Here is a 17791-nt window from a genome sequence, read left to right on the forward strand (position 1 = left end):
AGAACTATCTCCACGTGCCTGTGAGCCTTCATGAGCGTCCCTAACCCTAAAAGGAACACGTGCGGGGCTTGGATGAACCTTGAGACGGGCAGGTGAGGCCTCAGCAAGGACTCCGACAACTCTTCCCAAGTGGGCGGGGACTCGCGGAACCCCGCTCTTCGAGCGCCCAGACAGGGAGGAGCCGCCGGCCGCGCAGAGAGACCGGCGCCCGCGCGGGCAGCCCGGAGGGGCGTGGCCGGCCGGCGGGGGCGGGGCGGGCTAGCAGGGGCCGGGCCGGTGGGCGGAGGCGGGTTCTGCGGGGTGGGGAGGGGCGGGGCCGTCGAATGGGGGTGGAACCGCGGGAGGAGGCGGGGCCGGTTAGAGGGGCAGGGACGATTAGAGGGGCAGGGCCGGCGGATGGCGGCGCCGGCAGCCCGGCGGGGCGGGGCCGGTGGGCGGGGGCGGGGGCGGGCTCGCCCGAGTCGCGGTCGCCGGCGTGTCTGCTCGCGGCGGCCCAGAGCCAGGGCCATGTACAGGCGCCGTGCAGCACTGGTGGGGACGCGGCTTGTCCGGAGCGGGAGCAGGTCGGCGGGCCGGCTCCAGGGGGCAGCGGGAGTTTCGACCTCTGGGTAAGGGCGCCGCGACCACCATCGGCAGGACGTGGCGCAGAGGCCTCGCGGGGGTCTGGACCTAGCGGTGGGCGGGGCGGCTCTTCCCGGGGGCCGGGTGGGCCCTGAGTCGATGCAGGTGTCGAGGCCCCTCGGAGGGCTGGGGGCCCAGGAAGGGCGGGGAGGGAATGTTCCCTAAGCGCTCAGGTTGACTTAAGGATCACGTTACTCTCAGGTTGCAAATACCTGTCTTGTTCGCTTGTACCTCCCCTCCCCCTCGGTTGCTAGGTAAAATACAAGATGCTCTAATAAATTGGTATTTCAAATAAACAGCGAATAATGGTTTGGTTTAAGTATATACCAAATATTGCACGGGACATATGTAAGCTAAACAGTTATTCGCTGTTTATCTGAAATTCTAATTTAACCGAGCGATCTTCATTCTCATTTGCTAAATCTGGCAACCCTGCGGCAGGAAGTGAAAGTGGCGCTTTCTACCAAATCGCCAAGTCTTTGAGGATAGGACGGTTGCCTATTCATGCTGAAGTCGTCCTTGGCTCGAGCGAGGACGGTGAATACCCGCGGCTCCCAGGCCTGTGGTGCGAGACCCACTGCCCAGACGGATGCTCTGCCCGCCTCACTCCCGCGCGGCTGGTCGGGGCTGTCCTGTCCGCTCGCCTATCTGTGCATCCATCCCTCTGTCTGGGAGTTTCTTCCTAATTCCTTGATCTGGTAACTCCTACCAGTTTTACAAGACTCCAGGAACTCTTGATTAACCTTCTATGCTAAACTAGAGACCCCTCCGGAAGGTGCCGATCATATAGTGTAACTATTTGACAGGTCCTTGAGGCTCTTTGAGTTCTTCCAGTGATACGTATCCCTGGGGCATTTCGCCCGTTTAGCACATAGTAGGTGCTCCATAAATGTGGCATGGCTAGTGGCTGCTTCATCAATGAAACGTTTATTGAACACCTGCTGCTTTCTCGACTAGAATTGGAGAAAAGTGCCTTCCAGAAGCTTTCTCTTTTCTTTGGTAGAGAAGAGGTTGATGTTTCAGAATGCACCTCCCACCTCCTCTCTTAGTACCCAAGAAAGCATTGTCTTATGAAAGTTCTACTGGAATTCCTGCTTCCAGAGTAGATGCAAATAGTAGATGGTTTAGGGATGATAATTAAATGCTGGAATTGAGATGAAAAGGACGTGTTTTCTTAGTTGATAAGACAAATAGATTTCTATGTTATTCCATCCCTGCACCCCTTAATCTCCTTTTTCTGTTCTGGAGGCTAGTTAGAGAAGCACACAGGCCCTTTTGATATTAGTAAACAAATACTTTGTAAACTGATATTTTGTACTGATAATAAGTAAAACTTTTTTCTCTTTCATAAGTTTGGATATATATTAGCATATCGGGTTTTCTTCAAATGGATCTCATCTGATATATTGTCTTTAATTTTTAATAAACTGCACTGCCTTTTAAAATTCCTTTTAGGATGGGGAACAGCACATCGTCATCTTTGGGGAACACAGCAACTACTCCCATGAATCAGATCCAAGTGAGTGATGTGGGACATGTAGGAAAAAACTTTCCTTGGTGGAAAAACAATTGTCTTACACATTTAATATGCTTATTCTGTATCGAAACCTGTCATAGTGCAGCAAATGAATTACTAAGTTCTTATATATTTTTAAATCGCTATCAAAATCATGCATGTGACAAAGAAGCTCTAGATCATTTTGTTAGTCAGAATTTATGAGATTTATTCTTTTGGTTTTTTTGACTGTGCTGCATTGCTTGTGGGATCTTAGTTCCCCAACCAGGGATCGAACCTGTGCCCCCTGCAGTGGAAGTGCGGAGTCCTAACCACTGGACCGCCAGGGAAGTCCCTATGAGATTTATTCTTAATGGAGCCTTCACTTCCCTAAGCTGGGTCTATGTTGTTGGCTGCTCTTACCATCTCACCCAGCGCAGGTCTACTGTTGGTACCAGTCAGGTTGCCCTTACCCAGGGATAGTGTTTGGTTCTGGTCTGGGAAGCTGTTTCCCTAATACAGAACCTAGTTTGCCGTAGTTACTCTATGACCGATCCTCTCAAGGATACTGTGCACTGCTGTGTTCTCTTGTCTTTCTCTTGCTTGCACTGCGAAGCCCAGTTAAGTCTGCCTCAGAAAATGCCTCTTGTGTGTATGTTTCTGTTCCCTTGTAGCCCACAGGACATACTCATTTGTCTGCTCCTCACCACCAAACACCACTTCACACAAACATTTTTGCCTTTATTTGGCTACAGAAGTATCCACCCACAGCCATTGAATATAACAGTAATGTTGGAGACCTATAGTGAGGGATTGCCTCTTTTAAAATAAGAATAGAGGGGCTTCCCTGGTGGCACAGTGGTTGAGAGTCTGCCTGCCGATGCAGGGGATGTGGGTTCGGGCCCTGGTCCGGGAAGATCCCACATGCCACGGAGCGGCTGGGCCCGTGAGCCATGGCCGCTGAGCCTGCGCGTCCGGAGCCTGTGCTCCTCAACGGGAGAGGCCACAACAGTGAGAGGTCCGCGTACCGCCAAAAAAAAAAAAACAAAACCATGGTGAGGTGGGAGACTTCCCTGGTGGTCGGTCCAGTGGTTAAGACTCTGCACTTCCACTGCAGGGGGCATGGGTTCGATCCCGGCGTGGAACTAAGGTCCTGCATACCGCATGACTCAGTCCATAAAAATAAAGAATACAAAACCATGAACTATTTAGCAAGGACGAGGTTGAGAAAAGGTGAGAAGGAAGGTTCAAGAAACTTGGACACTGTCACCTTGAGTTTCGGCTCACTTTGGAATCTCTTCATCAGTGTTTGTACTACGTCTCAGCTGCCAGGGTGCTCCTCTCTCTCTGAATTATGGTCCATGTGTCTCTAACCCGAGGCAGCACAGTGAGGAAGGCGCACTGGCTTTGGTGTTGGGACAGGTTGGGTGGAATCCCACCCAGTATTGTGAACTTCCCAACCTCAGTTTTCTCATCTATAAAATGGATTCAGTAGTACATCTCTGGTGTGTCTGGCTCTCCCTGAGATAGACTTCTGTAGTAAATATTATGAGTGAGCAGGAGAGAAAGCATAAAAATAGACCAATCTGCAGACACCTAGACACTGACCTAGAACCCTTCTGACACCCAAGGGCAGATATAACTTCTGAAACACTTCGCCTGGGTGCTCTACTTTCTGATTTTTGGTCTTCTTGAAGGTGCTGCTTATAACCCACATTAGGACAGCCTAGGCAGATGCCTAGGTGCCAGACATGGCCATTCAGAAACTCTTGAAGTACCTGGGCATTGATATGTCTAGGAATACAAAGCTCAACAAATTTCACAGGTGACGCAGATGCATAGCAGAGTCTCAGGGTCTTTGTGATAAAAGCCTGGAGAGTAGCCTCCAAACCAGGCTGATATCATTAGAATCATCTGGAAAGGTTTTTCAAAAATAGCTTCTGACCTCTGCCTCAAACCCATTGAATCAGTCTTTCTGGAAGTAGCATTTCCAGGAACAACGCTGTGGGAAGACCTTATCAAAACAGTAATGACTTCTTTTGTTTTGTTTTTTTTACTATAAAGATACACAAGAAGGAGTGGAAGTTGAGGGGTAGGGTAAGCTGTTGTTTACATCTGGATCCGTGAAAGCCTTACATTTTAAAGAGAAATCATACATCATTTCTCACCACTGAACATTTAGGAAATGGTGATCATTTTGTAAAGTATAAAAATATCGAATCACTATGCTCTACACCTGAGACTAATATAATAGTGTAAATCAGTTATATTCCAGTTTTAAAAATAGCAAAGAAGGGAATTCCCTGGCGGTCCAGGGGTTAGGTTAGGACTCCACGCTTCCACTGCAGAGGACACGGGTTCGATCCCTGGTGGGGGATATAAGATCCTGCAAGCTGCGTGGTGCAGCCAAAAAAAAAAGGCAAAGAATGGTTAAGATGGTAAAAAATAATAATAATAATAAAAAATTAAGAAAAAAAGTTAAGGAAGGTAAGGAGTTAACTCCTGAACACCTGAATATTTGAGAAGCAGTATAGCAGAGATTAACTACCTGGGCTGTGGCCTCAGACTTGCCTGGGTTCAAATCCCAGCTTGCCCACTTCTCAGCTGAGGACCAGGGGTAAGTTATTTCCCCTCCTCTGTACCTCAGTTTCCTCATCTGTAAAGTGGAGGTGATGATAGCACCTATCTCAAGACTGTAGTGAGGTTTAAGTGAGCTAGTAAAGTGTTGAGAATTGTGTCGGCACACAGAAGTGTCTGCTGTATATGAACTGGCTGTGATTATTGGTGTTATTACCCTTTGCCAACACTTTCCACCTGTCACATCCTTTTTTTCTTAATAATGTTTCTTTGTCCTTAATCTACGATGCGAAAACAGATTGATGGCGACTGAGTTTGAGCCCTGAATTGTGAGAATCCAAAATCCATACCCTTTCTACTGTATCATGATTCCTTTCTGAAAGATAATGTCTAGAATTCAAATGATTTTTTTGTTCTGGTTTGTTTTCCTTCAGGAAATCATTTCTAATAATTGTGTGGTGATTTTCTCCAAAACTTCTTGTTCTTACTGTACGATGGCAAAAACACTTTTTCACGACATGAGTGTAAACTATAAAGTGGTGGAATTGGACATGCTTGAACACGGAAGCCAGTTACAAGACGCTCTTCACGAAATGACCGGTGAAAGAACTGTGAGTACATCCACTGTGGTGCTTTGCCCCGAAGTGGGGACTGAGTTGGGTCACCTTGGGCCTGTGCCCTCATGATGGGAAAAGTGAGCCAGACATACTCTGAGAATCTTAATTGATACAGAAATGGCAGATCTGGAAACCAGACTCATAGACTAGGAAACAGCAGAGTTCATTTGTTTTATTTTTATTTTTGCCGTGTGTGCGTGTGTGTGTGTGTGTGTGTGTGTGTGTGTGTGTGTGTGTGTGTGAGGTGGGAGGGGTAATGGTGTTGTGAGTGCTGGTCTACGAATCTTTGAGGTCCTCCTGGGGCTTTTTCAAGATGAAAGCATCCTTCCTTCCTCCCTTGAACAGTGAAGACCAAGGGTTGGTCTTCATGTTCTGTGCTAATAGGAGTACTTTCGGGCTCCATGTTTTTAGATTCTTGCAATCTGTGGATTTTCCCATAATATGCATTATCAGAAAAACACCCTGGCGGTCCAGTGGTTAGGACTCCATGCTTCCACCGCAGGGGGCACAGGTTTGATCCCTGGTCAGGGAACTAAGATCCTGCATGCTGCGTGGCACGGCCAAAAAATCCCCCCAAACGCCCTGGCAACCCAAAACAAACAAACAAACAAAAGAAAAATAGATAATATTGCCATTTTCCTTCTTGTTTATATGTGCCTGGAAGGAGTTGATAGTGTACTCTTCCTCTTTAGTAAACAATGGTAAGAAAGAACCACTGAAACATTATTAATAATTAGAGATTGCTTTATTTTGCCTTTTATACGCCATAGCGATGAGAGGGAGTGGGTGGAGAGTTAGATTGTCCAGGATTTAAATCCCAGCTGTGTCATTTACTATCACTGTGATCTTGGGCAAGTTCCTGTGCCTCCTCTTCCTCCAAAATAAGGCTAAAAATAATACCTACCTGAAGGGTTGTAAAGTTAAATAGGTAATTAGTCAAAGAGCTTCGTGTATGTCTGGCCCATAAAAGTACTCACAGTGGAATATGTATTAGCCACATGTGAATGGCCTTATGCTTCTGACACCAAGGTGCCATCTAATCTTTTGTTTATCCAACAGGTGCCAAGAATATTTGTCAATGGAACTTTTATTGGCGGTGCAACTGACACTCACAGGCTTCACAAAGAAGGGAAATTGCTTCCACTAGTTCACCAGTGTTATCCAAAAAAAAGTAAGAGGAAGGAATTTTAGTGAGGTAGGTGCTCATAACTTTGCTAATAAAATGTCACTATATATTTAAAGTGATAATGCCTGATAATGCCTTTTAAATATTCGAGGGTATTTTAAATATATGAATTATCTTCATGAAAAAGTTGTAAAAAATAGTGAACAATAAATCACGCTGGAAACCTCTTATTTGCCAGTTCTTGAGTAAAATGGATATTTAAAACTGAAGGAGTAGAGTTGTATCAAAAGATAAGGAAAGAATGTGTTTTATTCGGAATTTATAGATGAATTTTATAACCAAGAGCTGGAAAGTAAGCATTTGGGACTCTTCTGTATTGTATTCAGAAGGAGTTAATGCCTTTTCTTTTCTAGCTTTCAGTGGTGAGCGCTGATGGGTGCCTTCTCTGCAAAATAAGGCTCTCACTGATGCAGTTGTGAACTCGGTAGGGATATCCTTGTACTGTATTGTGACAAGCCTTCACACTTTGTGCTTCTAGAGTGAAAGAAGTATATTAAATTTGTAGGATGGAATGAAATTCATTTTAGAAAAACCACATTATTCATCTGATGATTTGGTAGTTCTAGAGAATAAAACGGCACCTCTGGGCAGAAATTAAGAGGAGGAAGATTTCAGCGTTATATGAGGATGAACTGCGGAAACAGTTCAGAAATACACTTGAGTTATAGTGTGAGGTGGAGAGTTCTGCTTTCCAGAAGGTGTTGGAAGCTGTTGGAAATGTTCCATAGGGCATCCAGGTATTGGATGGGAGATTAAACTGAATGTCCCTAAAGTAATTTCTGATGTAGATATTCTTCGCTTCTGTGACTGGGAATTCTAGCTGATCCCACAGAGTCACACGGGGCAGATTACCAGATGCTGGGAAGAGAAAACTCTTCCTCAGAGGTGGGAGGAAGATGGACTTTAAGAGAAGCGGTGAGCATCTGCTTTCTGCTCAAGATGGATCAGAGAATCAGGGATAGTCCTGCAGAAGACAGCTGGTGGCTTTTTTTGCCATTTGCCCTCAATGATGCTTCCTACATGGTCTATTAAGCTGTCGTTAGACCTTGATAAAGCAAGAATTTGGACTATTTCATTCTCACGTGATAAGTTATAACTGGAATGGAACAGTGGAGGCATTCCTTTAGCCCTTTATTTTTCATTATGTCATGATGCGAAATTCCTGCATGCTTGCTATGTTGTAAACTCTTTGTTAGAGAGTAGAGGAAATGTTACCTCGTGTGATACTGTGATTTATATTAAATATATATTTGGTCTTCATGCCATTCCTAGCACACAGCTGAAACCCCTGGAATTTCCTGTGAGAAGAGCTATTAAATTGTCTTTGGTTATGTTAATGAGGTGTTTTTTGGAAAGCCCCTGAGGATGGAGGCTGGTTGCCTGGGGAAGCTTGTGATTAGGAGGTTGGAAATACCAGACCCACCTCCGACCTCTGGGGAGGGGAGAAGGGCTGGAGATTGCGTTCAATCATCAATGGCTAATCAATCCTGCCTGTGTAATGAAGCCTCTGTAGAAACCCAAAAGGACAGGATTTGTGAAGCTCCCTGGTTGGTGAAAACGTGGAGATCGGGGGAGAACAAAGTGCCCAGAGAGGACACGGAAGCTCTCCCCTTTCCCCATACGTTGCTCTATACTTCTCTTACAACTGGCTGTTCTGAGTTAGAGGCTTTTATCGTAAACTGGAAATCCAGAAAGTAAAATGTTATCTCTGAGTTCTGTAAGCTGTTCTAGCAAACTAATCAAACCTAAGAAGGGAGGGAGAGGGTTGGTGGAATCCTGTCTATATCTGGTTGGGAGAAGCACAGGTGACAACCTGGACTTGAGATTGGCATCTGAAGTGAGGGCTGGAGGGGACAGTCTTGTGGGTCTGAGCAGCTGCCCCGATGACATGCCAATCCTGGCTGACCAAGGATTTAACTAGTTGTGCAGGGGCTAGTTACAAAGCCGAGGATTAACAGGAAGAGATTTCAATAGGGGACTGTAACAGATTCTCAGTGGAAAAACTCATATAATTGGTGCTGGGGATGAGGGTTTCAGCATAAATTTTGGGGAGACACATTCAGTCCATGACACCATAAATTACAGCTAGATAAAAGTATATATATATATATATATATATATATATATATATAAAGTATAATGTAAATCTAAGGCAAAACTAGGTATGAGGGGTTTCAGCAGCTCTGTTTTTTCTTTCCAAAACCACAGGTTAGAAAGAAAATCATGACCAGTTTAAGAAAAAGTAATGATATCGTTGTTTTTTTTTGGTCCTCTATTTTAAATGTTAAGATCTGAAAGACATACTGTTTAATATTTTAAAAATGGGCCATTTGTTTTCTCACTTTATCACTAATCAACTTACATATAAATTGCCAAAATATTTAATTGGGAAGCTGAAAAGCTGCTGAGAAAAAAAGGGGTCATTTGTTTAAATGTATCTGCATTTTATTATTTACTAATATTTAAAAAAATACCATTTGAACATATTTTTTAAAGGCAAGTTTTCTTGATAAGGTTTAAAAGAAAGTTTTTTTAAGTTTAGTTTTCTTCATCTATGAGATGTATACAGTTGACCCCTGGAACAACGCAGGGCTTAGGCGCTCCAACCCCCACCTTGAAAATCCAAGGATAATTTATAGTCAGCCCTCTGCATCCAAGGTTCTGCATGCCCAGATTCAACCAACCGCCGTTCAAGGGTCCAACCAGCCATTCAGGGGTCCACTGTATTTGTGATCTTCCTTTCTCCATAACTGTTCACTGTCATCTTTAAATGGAGAATTATAGAATCGATCAAATGTTCAAAATTTTGGTGGGTATATTCATATGTAACTTGTTCTCACTCTTCTTCATAACCTACAGCTCAGATCTTAGAACTTTTAATATGAAAGTTTTACGGGAATTCAGAGGAAAGAAATTTCTGCAAATTGGCACTTAAATATTTTTATTTGCATAGTTGACTTTTGGTGTTAACTTTTCCCAAAGGCAACTTTTATTTTCTTATTTTTAAAAATGTTTGTTGAAGTATAGTTGATTTACAATGTTGGATTCGTTTCAGGTATACAGCAAAGTGATTCAGTTACAGATATATATATATCCATTCTTTTTCAGATCCTTTTTACTTATAGGTTATTACAAAGTATTAAGTATAGTTTCCTATGCTATACAGTAGGTCCTTGTTGGTTATCTATTTTATATATAGTAGTGTGTATATGTTAATCCCAAACTCCTAATTTATCCCTCTCCCACTCCCAAAGGCAACTTTGAATTTTTTTTTCACAAAAGAATTCTGTTTTAAACTCTTTAAGAATATGCACTTTTATTAAATCCAGTTGTTTTGATCCTATAATTAATATCCATTGGAAAAGAATCCCCAACCACATATTTTAAATAATTAAATAATAGTTATATACAAGTAGCGGCATTTTAAGACCAATATTAATGGTCAAACCTTAATTTCATCTTATTCAAATATTATAAGATTGCTAAGAGCCTTACATTTTATAAGGCATATAATAACCTTAAAATTCTTCTTTAAAGAAATGGAAAGACAATTACTTGATGTGCATAGAGTTTATTTGGTACATCTATCAATTTTTACAATAATACAAGTGACCAGAAACAGTTCACATTGTGCCCACCTGCACTCCATGTCTAAAATGATTTATCCAGTATGGGGTTTTGCAGGGCTAGAAAGGAGAGTCCAGATTTCACAGTATTGGTGAAAACTGTTTTGTCATGAAATAAATTTCATACATTAGTATTTCATCCATTTTCTATCAGAAAACAGCAGAATTACATTGCTAGGTATGTTATTTACAGTGAAAACTTGGAAGACTCAAAGTTATCAGTGAGTTGATCAACAACAGACCTAGGAAACCCCCTGCCCCTCCTTTCAGTGTCCTTTTTCTTTGAAATGGAACTTGTTATAAATTGAACTTTATATACTTTTAAGCACCAGCTTGACAATTTAAAGTTTTCTCTCATTTTTATAAAATATTCCTGCTTTGAAAGGCAAAGTGAATGTAAAAATGTGAATGTAATTAAACATCACTGGCCTGGATACTTTTTATTGCAATAGTCACAATGTCTTACAACTATATTCACTTCTTTGAATGAATTTGCTGGTAGGCTTGAAACAAAATATTTGCCTTTTGTCTTGAAAAATTCCCTTAAAAAATTAATCATTTTTGGAACTGTACAACTATATTTTTCATTCAGAGTGTTTAAATATGCAACTTGGTCCTTGGAGATCAGTTACAGAGTCCAGCTTCCTGGATAATTTGTTATACAAAACAATAAAAAACCTTAAACTACCACAAAATATTACTGATGTTAACAGTCATGTATGTATAACACATCAGTGTCCCTAGATTATCCTGTTAATGGGTGCTTAAACAGCTAATGTACAATCCGGTTTTAAAACTTAATAATTAAATTTCCATTCTTTATGTAAAAGAGAAAGCTGTAAAAGACCTTTCGAGTTCTATACTTCAGAAACACTGACACTATTAAGGCATTACTTAATGAACAGACCCTATGCAAAGTACGTATGCCTGTGTTGGAGAGCTAGTCATATTTTAAGGCAGTCAGAAGGCTCATTTTTTTTCACTTTAAGGCTCTTGCATACTTAAATTCTATTCTATGCAGCCATTAGTCTGTATAATTTAAATATTTATTGAGTGGTCAAATATGGAAATCAAAGCCTTTATATAAAGCAAATGGACAGTTTAGAACTAGATTATAATACCTCTTCCCCATTCAGTTTTTTTTAAAAAAGATGATTTTATATATCTCATCTCTTGGAGAATTTCTTCATTATCAGAAGCTGGCAATAAAAGGAAGAAAATATAACTCAAATGCATTACAAGTTGTCTAGTCACACCATACCGAACTGCAAGCAGTCCATCTTTAGAATAATAGTGAACAAAAACACTTTTTCTTGGTTACTATTCATTAATTGTATAATACGTTTAATTTGGCTATCTATGGATTCTAAACAGTTTACATTGCAAATAAAGCCTAATAAGTAATTTAAACAGAAGTTTCAATACAATGATTGTATTGATATAATTTCCATCAATTATGTGGTAATGATATATAGCAAGACTTTAACCTCATTTACTACACTTAACAATCCAAGTATTCATTAAGTGAAGCCAGCGAAGTGTAGCTAACTTACTATTTCTTTTGTTCAAGAACAGATTCTGGTAACTTCTAAAAGCAAAGAAATTTAAATATATTTTAAAATGAAGTATATTATCACTTGTGTTCATAAAATTAATATGACACATGGTGGTGCTAAATTAAATAGAAGCAAAGGGAAAAATCTCCTTAGGCTCAGAAACATCTTTTATATCTTTTCATTGTATTTACAAAATTAATTCTCATTGAAAATAATCACCTTAATTTTAGTAACTGAATTTTGCAACATAACTCCTAAGTTTATGTTTCTTTCTACCAATTTCCTATATAATTTGGTATTTTCAGGGTTTAGGAAAATGTGTCATTTATTATAGTTCTATTCAGACAGTAAGTTTAACAACATTATTAGTTTTCTACATGAAAAATATTACCACAGAATTTTTAAATTAACTTCATAATAATTTTTCAAAAGCAAATAAAACACTCACCAATTAAAAAAATGTTGAATGTGGATACATGTCATTTACAAGACCTTTTATGCTACAAGCCATGTATATATAAGCTCTGTGAAGTATTTGGTAGACAAAGATTTTGTGGGTAGTCTTTATAATTATGGAAATATGAGCACTGAGACATGCTATTTTCTGAAAGAGTATTCACTTAATTATTTTTCAAAGAGTGCTTTTTCTAAGAGCTAGGTACATCTATAATTGCAAACAAAGGCTGAATAACTGCAAACATTTCTGCAAACATCTAATATAAAAGGTATACAATATAACTTGATTTGGGGAGATAATTATCAATTCAATTATTGTTCCAGGAGACCTGCCCATTATTAATTTGAAAACAATATGACCTTAAATCTATATGGAACAAAAAGCAATCTGCAAGATGTATCCCAAACCTAAATATGGGTGACTTTCCTGTCATTTATTTTATTACTCAGGTAGAGCAGGACTAGAAAAGCAAACAGAAGACCAAAATGTCAGAAGAAAGGAATTTTAAAAGAAAAAAAAAAAAGGTATAGAAGGAATCTTCCAACAAATAATGGACTAGGCAGCAAGTAACTGGGATATATACTAAATTGAATGCATACAGTAAATACAACTAATGAAATAGTTTAACTTATCTTTTTTCTAATTCTCCCTTGTGCATGTTTACATTGATGCTGACATTTCTCTAGAGGGGATATAGCTTTAATGAATCACCCAAGTCTGTGGTATACAAGACTAGAATTTTTCATTTGTGATTACTAACTGTAAGGGACTTATGGAGAGATCTGTGGGTATATCATCTTTAGGTCAAATTGAAGTAAGTCCAATAAGTGATCACAACCATTTCCCTTTAATTATTGTTTAGATGTAGCTTTACTGTGCTTCCACAGATGTTTCTTAATTGTCAGATCCTCAAATTTATTCAGAAATTCTATCTTAAATTTCCAAAATAATTTTAAATTGTTTTGCATAAAAAAATCCTGATTAACTGATATTCTATCGTTTGTAGATTTACCTGTTATTTTAAAACATTAAGCAAATTTTTGTAAGACCATCTTCTCATTTAGAGTATGAGTTAGTTTTTCTTGATCTAGCTAATGGAATATATTCCTTTCTCTTTTCAGAGAATAGTGATTTCTTTAGTCATTACCTTTACTGTTAAAATTTTTCTTCCACATTTTCCCATTCAGAACAGGAGTGTTTAAAAAAATTATTAAGCCTACTGAGCTGTTTTTCTAAAACATTTTATCTTTCAAAACATATATCCTATTAAAAGTGTTTTTAATTTTTTTAAAAAGTTCTAATTTCTTTGCAAGCCTTCTTCCCAATTTAAAGTTTTATACAGATATAAAATCATTGATTTTTCTATGAGCCAAGCATCAGATATGTTACTTTTTAAAGATAGCAAAATTGAATCACATAGGTTAAACTGGTTGTCTACAGTCACACAGTAAGTTAGATAAAGCAAAAGAGGTTCCAGAAGGGTATAACGCTAAACCCCATTCACTAGTGTCTTCCTCACCAATATTTCCTAAAATGATGACTAAACTAAATAATACATAAGTGTTAATAAGTGGAATTTCCAAGAAATTTCAACTAACAAGGATAGGGTAGGATCATAAGATTAGTTTTTGTTTTACTAATTACAACTCTATCCTGAAAATATTTACATATTTTCTAGGAAATAAAGTTTACTTTTCTTAGGATTGTTTTTTAGAAGCAACATTTTCCTAATCAGCAATAATGCTAGAAGTAATTCAGAAAATAAAACTTCTTTATCACTTGAGTACATTTTATTCATAATGAGGTAAAGTATTTTTATTCTTTCTATATGACTATGTTATATAGCAATACAGGTTATTAAGACATTAATTGTGCTTGAGGGTTACTATGAACTACAGAAGTATACATGTTCACAAGTTCTGTTTTTCTACACCTAAAGCAATCATGTATATACATTATTTCCTAATACCTAAAAAGATAAAAGTCTTGAATAATTCTATTTTATCACCTACTCTTGTAAGTCAATGTCTTCCCATTTTGTCGGGAAATGAACACTGGAATGGGAATGAAGAGACCAAGGTTTCTAGATCTAGATCTAGGGCTCCAAAGTCACACTCTCTCAGACCATGGATCCCTAAACTAACTCAAACAATTACCTTTTAAATTTCTAAGGTTTCTTCCAGCTTCTAAAGCTCCATGATTTGAAAATAAAGCTACCTTCAGTGGTGGCTTTTAGTTTTTTCTTTCTAAAATCTTACCATTTAATAGACTTATTTATGTGACTTCAAAAAAGTCACATCTAATCTTACTTCTGATGGATTTAATATTAGTTCCTGAACATATCTATCTAAAAACAATATAGAAACAGTGTTTAACTGAAGGAAATAAACGTTTATACTATATTCCACTTAACATTTCTATTAGGAATAAAAAGTTAGATCATGTTATAATTTTTAATTTAAGAAGATTTTGGGGCTCCCCTGGTGGCGCAATGGTTGAGAGTCCGCCTGCCGATGCAGGGGACGCGGGTTCGTGCCCCGGTCCGGGAGGATCCCACATGCTGCGGAGAGGCTGGGCCCGTGAGCCACGGCTGCTGAGCCTGCGCATCTGGAGCCTGTGCTCCGCAATGGGAGAGCCCACAAAAGTGAGAGGCCCGCGTACCGCAAAAAAAAGGAAAAAAAAAAGATTTTGGGTTTACTTAAAGAATTCAAGTACTATTACAAAATTCTGTTAGGTTCTTTAAACTCAATCTGAACATAATATTTTAATGTATCAAAAGTAGCTAACATGTCAAATCCAATGCCTGACAGAGGATAAAAAACAGATATCACAAGCCATGTATTTTTTTTTTTGGGGGGGGTAATGGTGCTACTAGCTTTGCTGACAAAAAAATCAGGTAAATCATAATATTTACAAATTGCTACCAGTGGCCTTGAAGGAAGAGCTACATATCAGACAAGGCCAGCATTAATTTATCAAATAAGTTTGAAAGGAACATTGTCTTATTACTCCCAGAGCCCAAATTTCTCATGAAACAGAAGAAAATATACAAATTCTAACATTACGTAAGTCCCTCTGCCCCCCAAAACATAAAACCTCTAACCCCCAAGCACGTGAAAGTATAATTTACATTTACTAGTTTGACTTTTCATATAATATTGAGAAGGGCTTTATAAATCCCCAGTAAATCTTTAAATACATTTAAAGAACAATACATAAAAACTGAAGTTTTATGTGCACATTATCTTAGACAGCCATGATATAATTATGAGCAAATATACTGGCAGTTCAACAGGTTAAACCTCCCCACAAAGAAGGGATACTTGCTCAAGAAAATAGTGCACTTTATAATGAATAGGAAGTTTAATATACACAAATAAAATAGAAAAAATTAATTTCTTACAGACTGGTTAGTGATAATATGCCACACAAAAATTGCCTTTCGAACCTGAAAGACCTACCTTGCTTTATTATTTTTTTATACTATCAAAAAAGAATGTTTTGTCACAAATGAATAATGGACAAAGCCACAGATGAATAATGGACAAAGAGAGAGGAGGCCACTAACATGTTTACCATTAGAAATATCTAAAACCCATTTACAATTGGCTAAAAAAATAGATAAAAGTAATTAAAACAATATTTTTAAAGTAAGGAAAAAGCTAATCTGGCTATGTTTGAGATTTTAATTGTCATACTTTCAGATTATGAATGGGGGGAGTTAAATGCTTGAAACATCTGTTTTCATTTAAGAGAATGAAAAAAAAAGTGTGCCTAAATGTGGCTATGTTGTTATAAGCCAGAGGAAACTGTCAAGTCATGCCCCCTCACTCACAGCAATAAACAAACAAAAGCAAACCAAAATAGACTTCCTTAGCTGACACAAACTTCAGATCTCAGGAGTTTCCCTTATGTTTCTGGTTAATGGTAACAATTCTACAAGTGTAAATTAAACCACAGAAACAAAATATCTTTTTCACTGAGAAAGCTGCTATTTATGTGACTGTAGAAAACTGTTAAAGGAATTTGTAAAACTCATTCATAATCAAATGTCTTTTTTTTTTTGTTTTTTTTGTTTGTTTTTTTAACCCCCTTGGTATAAAAGTTTACAAATGAGTTTCATATTCCATCACAGTTACATGGTCCAGTGCATTTCAGAATATTTGGACATTATCAAAGTTGTCCTTTACCAATGAAAACATTTAAGAAAACTTTAGGCATTTCTCAAATAAGTGACATGATATGGAACTACTTACACTTCTGGCTCTCTCTTCTAAGTACAAATGTGATTATTCGCCAAAGCAAAACTGTTTGACTATCTTACAGCCTCTCAACAAGAGTTCTCTATTAGATAGAGGGGGCTACAGTGTATTCTGAAGCTATTTCCCAAGAGCTAGTTTAGTAGACAGAAAGAACTTTGGGCTCATCTTATTGTTCCTTCCTTTTTTTTGGTAAGGTAAACTTTCCATTATGCACATACTATACCATCATCCTACTGTCTTTCATTGGATTAAGATTAGCTGGGAAGTAGCGGTGTATTAGCGAGATCACTGATGGCAATGGACCTCTTAGACTGTGCTGGTGCGTATGATTAAATCATATCTAATGTGAAACTTCGAATCACATCCAGAGCTCCAGTATCAAAGCCACACATATCCAACATGCCTCTATCATCTGGGTCTGCAATGGTAAAACCATTTGATGTCATTCCACAGACAATCAACTTGGCTGGAATATCCATATTCTGTAGGAAAAGATCAAAAATATTTTAAAAACAGTATGTAAGCAAAAGCAAATTTTAACCTAAAATTAAAACACTTTAAATTCTATCACAGCTTTTCATTACAAAGCCAATTTGTTTTTCCTCCATAAAAATCTGTCAGTCTTCTGGGGCCAGACTATGTGATCTTCAGAAGAATAGAAGGTTATTAATAAACATGTCAACAACCTGTCTGAAATTCCTGCTTCTTTGTTCAATAGTTATTACTCATTTTATGGGCATAGAACACATTCCTGAGCAGCATAGGGACTGTGTACTTATGAAACTAGTCAGGATATTCAGGGGCATGACATTTTTACCAACATGTCAAACTCTGGGGCAGTATGTAAGGATATATGTAAGGAAACAGTTCCCTGGGGTTATCAATTTTTGGTTTATGACTTTGCTATGTATAACATATACGTCACATGTAATAACCTGTTCTCTACAGCTATGATTTCAGGCTAAAATAATTGAGTTTTTGAGAAAAACCAACAATCACTGAGTGTGCACTATGTCAGACACGATGTGCTCTTTGGGCAATTTATCTAATGTAATTGTTATAACAACCCTAAAAGCTACGCAGTACTTTTAACTACTATGGCACATATCACAGTAGTGATATACTACTATGACATGTATCAGTTAAATATTGATAATTCACTTGGATCCACAGTTAGTATAACGAGAAAGGCCCAGGACTCAGAACCCAGGCTGTCTTGACTCCGAATTCCGTTCTCTCACTTGTTCTCAAACTTAAGCATACATTAGAATCCCCGGAAGGGCTTGTTAAAACACAGTCCCACCCCAGAGTTCCTGATTTAGCAGGTCTCCCCATGGGGCCCAGGAATATTCATTTCTAACAAGGTGCCAGGTGATGCTAAGGCTGCTAGTAGG

At 38.7% G+C, this 17791-nt stretch overlaps 2 protein-coding genes across 8 annotated transcripts in view; one reads left to right on the forward strand and one right to left on the reverse strand.

The window, feature by feature from the left end:
• GLRX2 (glutaredoxin 2) overlaps positions 1–17791 on the forward strand; it is an 18626-nt gene continuing 835 nt past the window's right edge. Inside the window, exons 1-5 of one of the 3 annotated variants that reach the window (XR_002173270.3) lie at positions 448–608; positions 2077–2140; positions 5128–5304; positions 6370–6505; positions 6850–6920. Coding sequence is in view for 2 of the 3 variants with exons in the window: in XM_004322939.4 (XP_004322987.1) it covers positions 508–608; positions 2077–2140; positions 5128–5304; positions 6370–6501 (474 nt within the window). In the remaining variant the exon portion in view is untranslated. Of the gene's footprint in view, positions 93–447; positions 609–2076; positions 2141–5127; positions 5305–6369; positions 6506–6849; positions 6921–17791 lie in introns of those variants that run through there. The other 2 variants (XM_019920434.3, XM_004322939.4) reach the window with 2 other exon arrangements.
• RO60 (Ro60, Y RNA binding protein) overlaps positions 10052–17791 on the reverse strand; it is a 24362-nt gene continuing 16622 nt past the window's right edge. For 4 of the 5 annotated variants that reach the window (XM_019920424.3, XM_073800236.1, XM_073800234.1 and 1 more), the window contains 2 exons: positions 16801–16879; positions 10052–14749 (listed from right to left, as the gene is read on the reverse strand). In XM_019920424.3, coding sequence (XP_019775983.2) covers positions 14589–14749; positions 16801–16879 — 240 coding nt within the window. In that variant the 3' untranslated portion in view covers positions 10052–14588. Of the gene's footprint in view, positions 16880–17791 lie in introns of all 5 variants that reach the window. The other variant, XM_004322937.4, reaches the window with a different exon arrangement.

Source organism: Tursiops truncatus, chromosome 1 (assembly GCF_011762595.2).
Source record: "Tursiops truncatus isolate mTurTru1 chromosome 1, mTurTru1.mat.Y, whole genome shotgun sequence".
In the NCBI taxonomy this organism is placed as follows: domain Eukaryota; kingdom Metazoa; phylum Chordata; class Mammalia; order Artiodactyla; family Delphinidae; genus Tursiops; species Tursiops truncatus.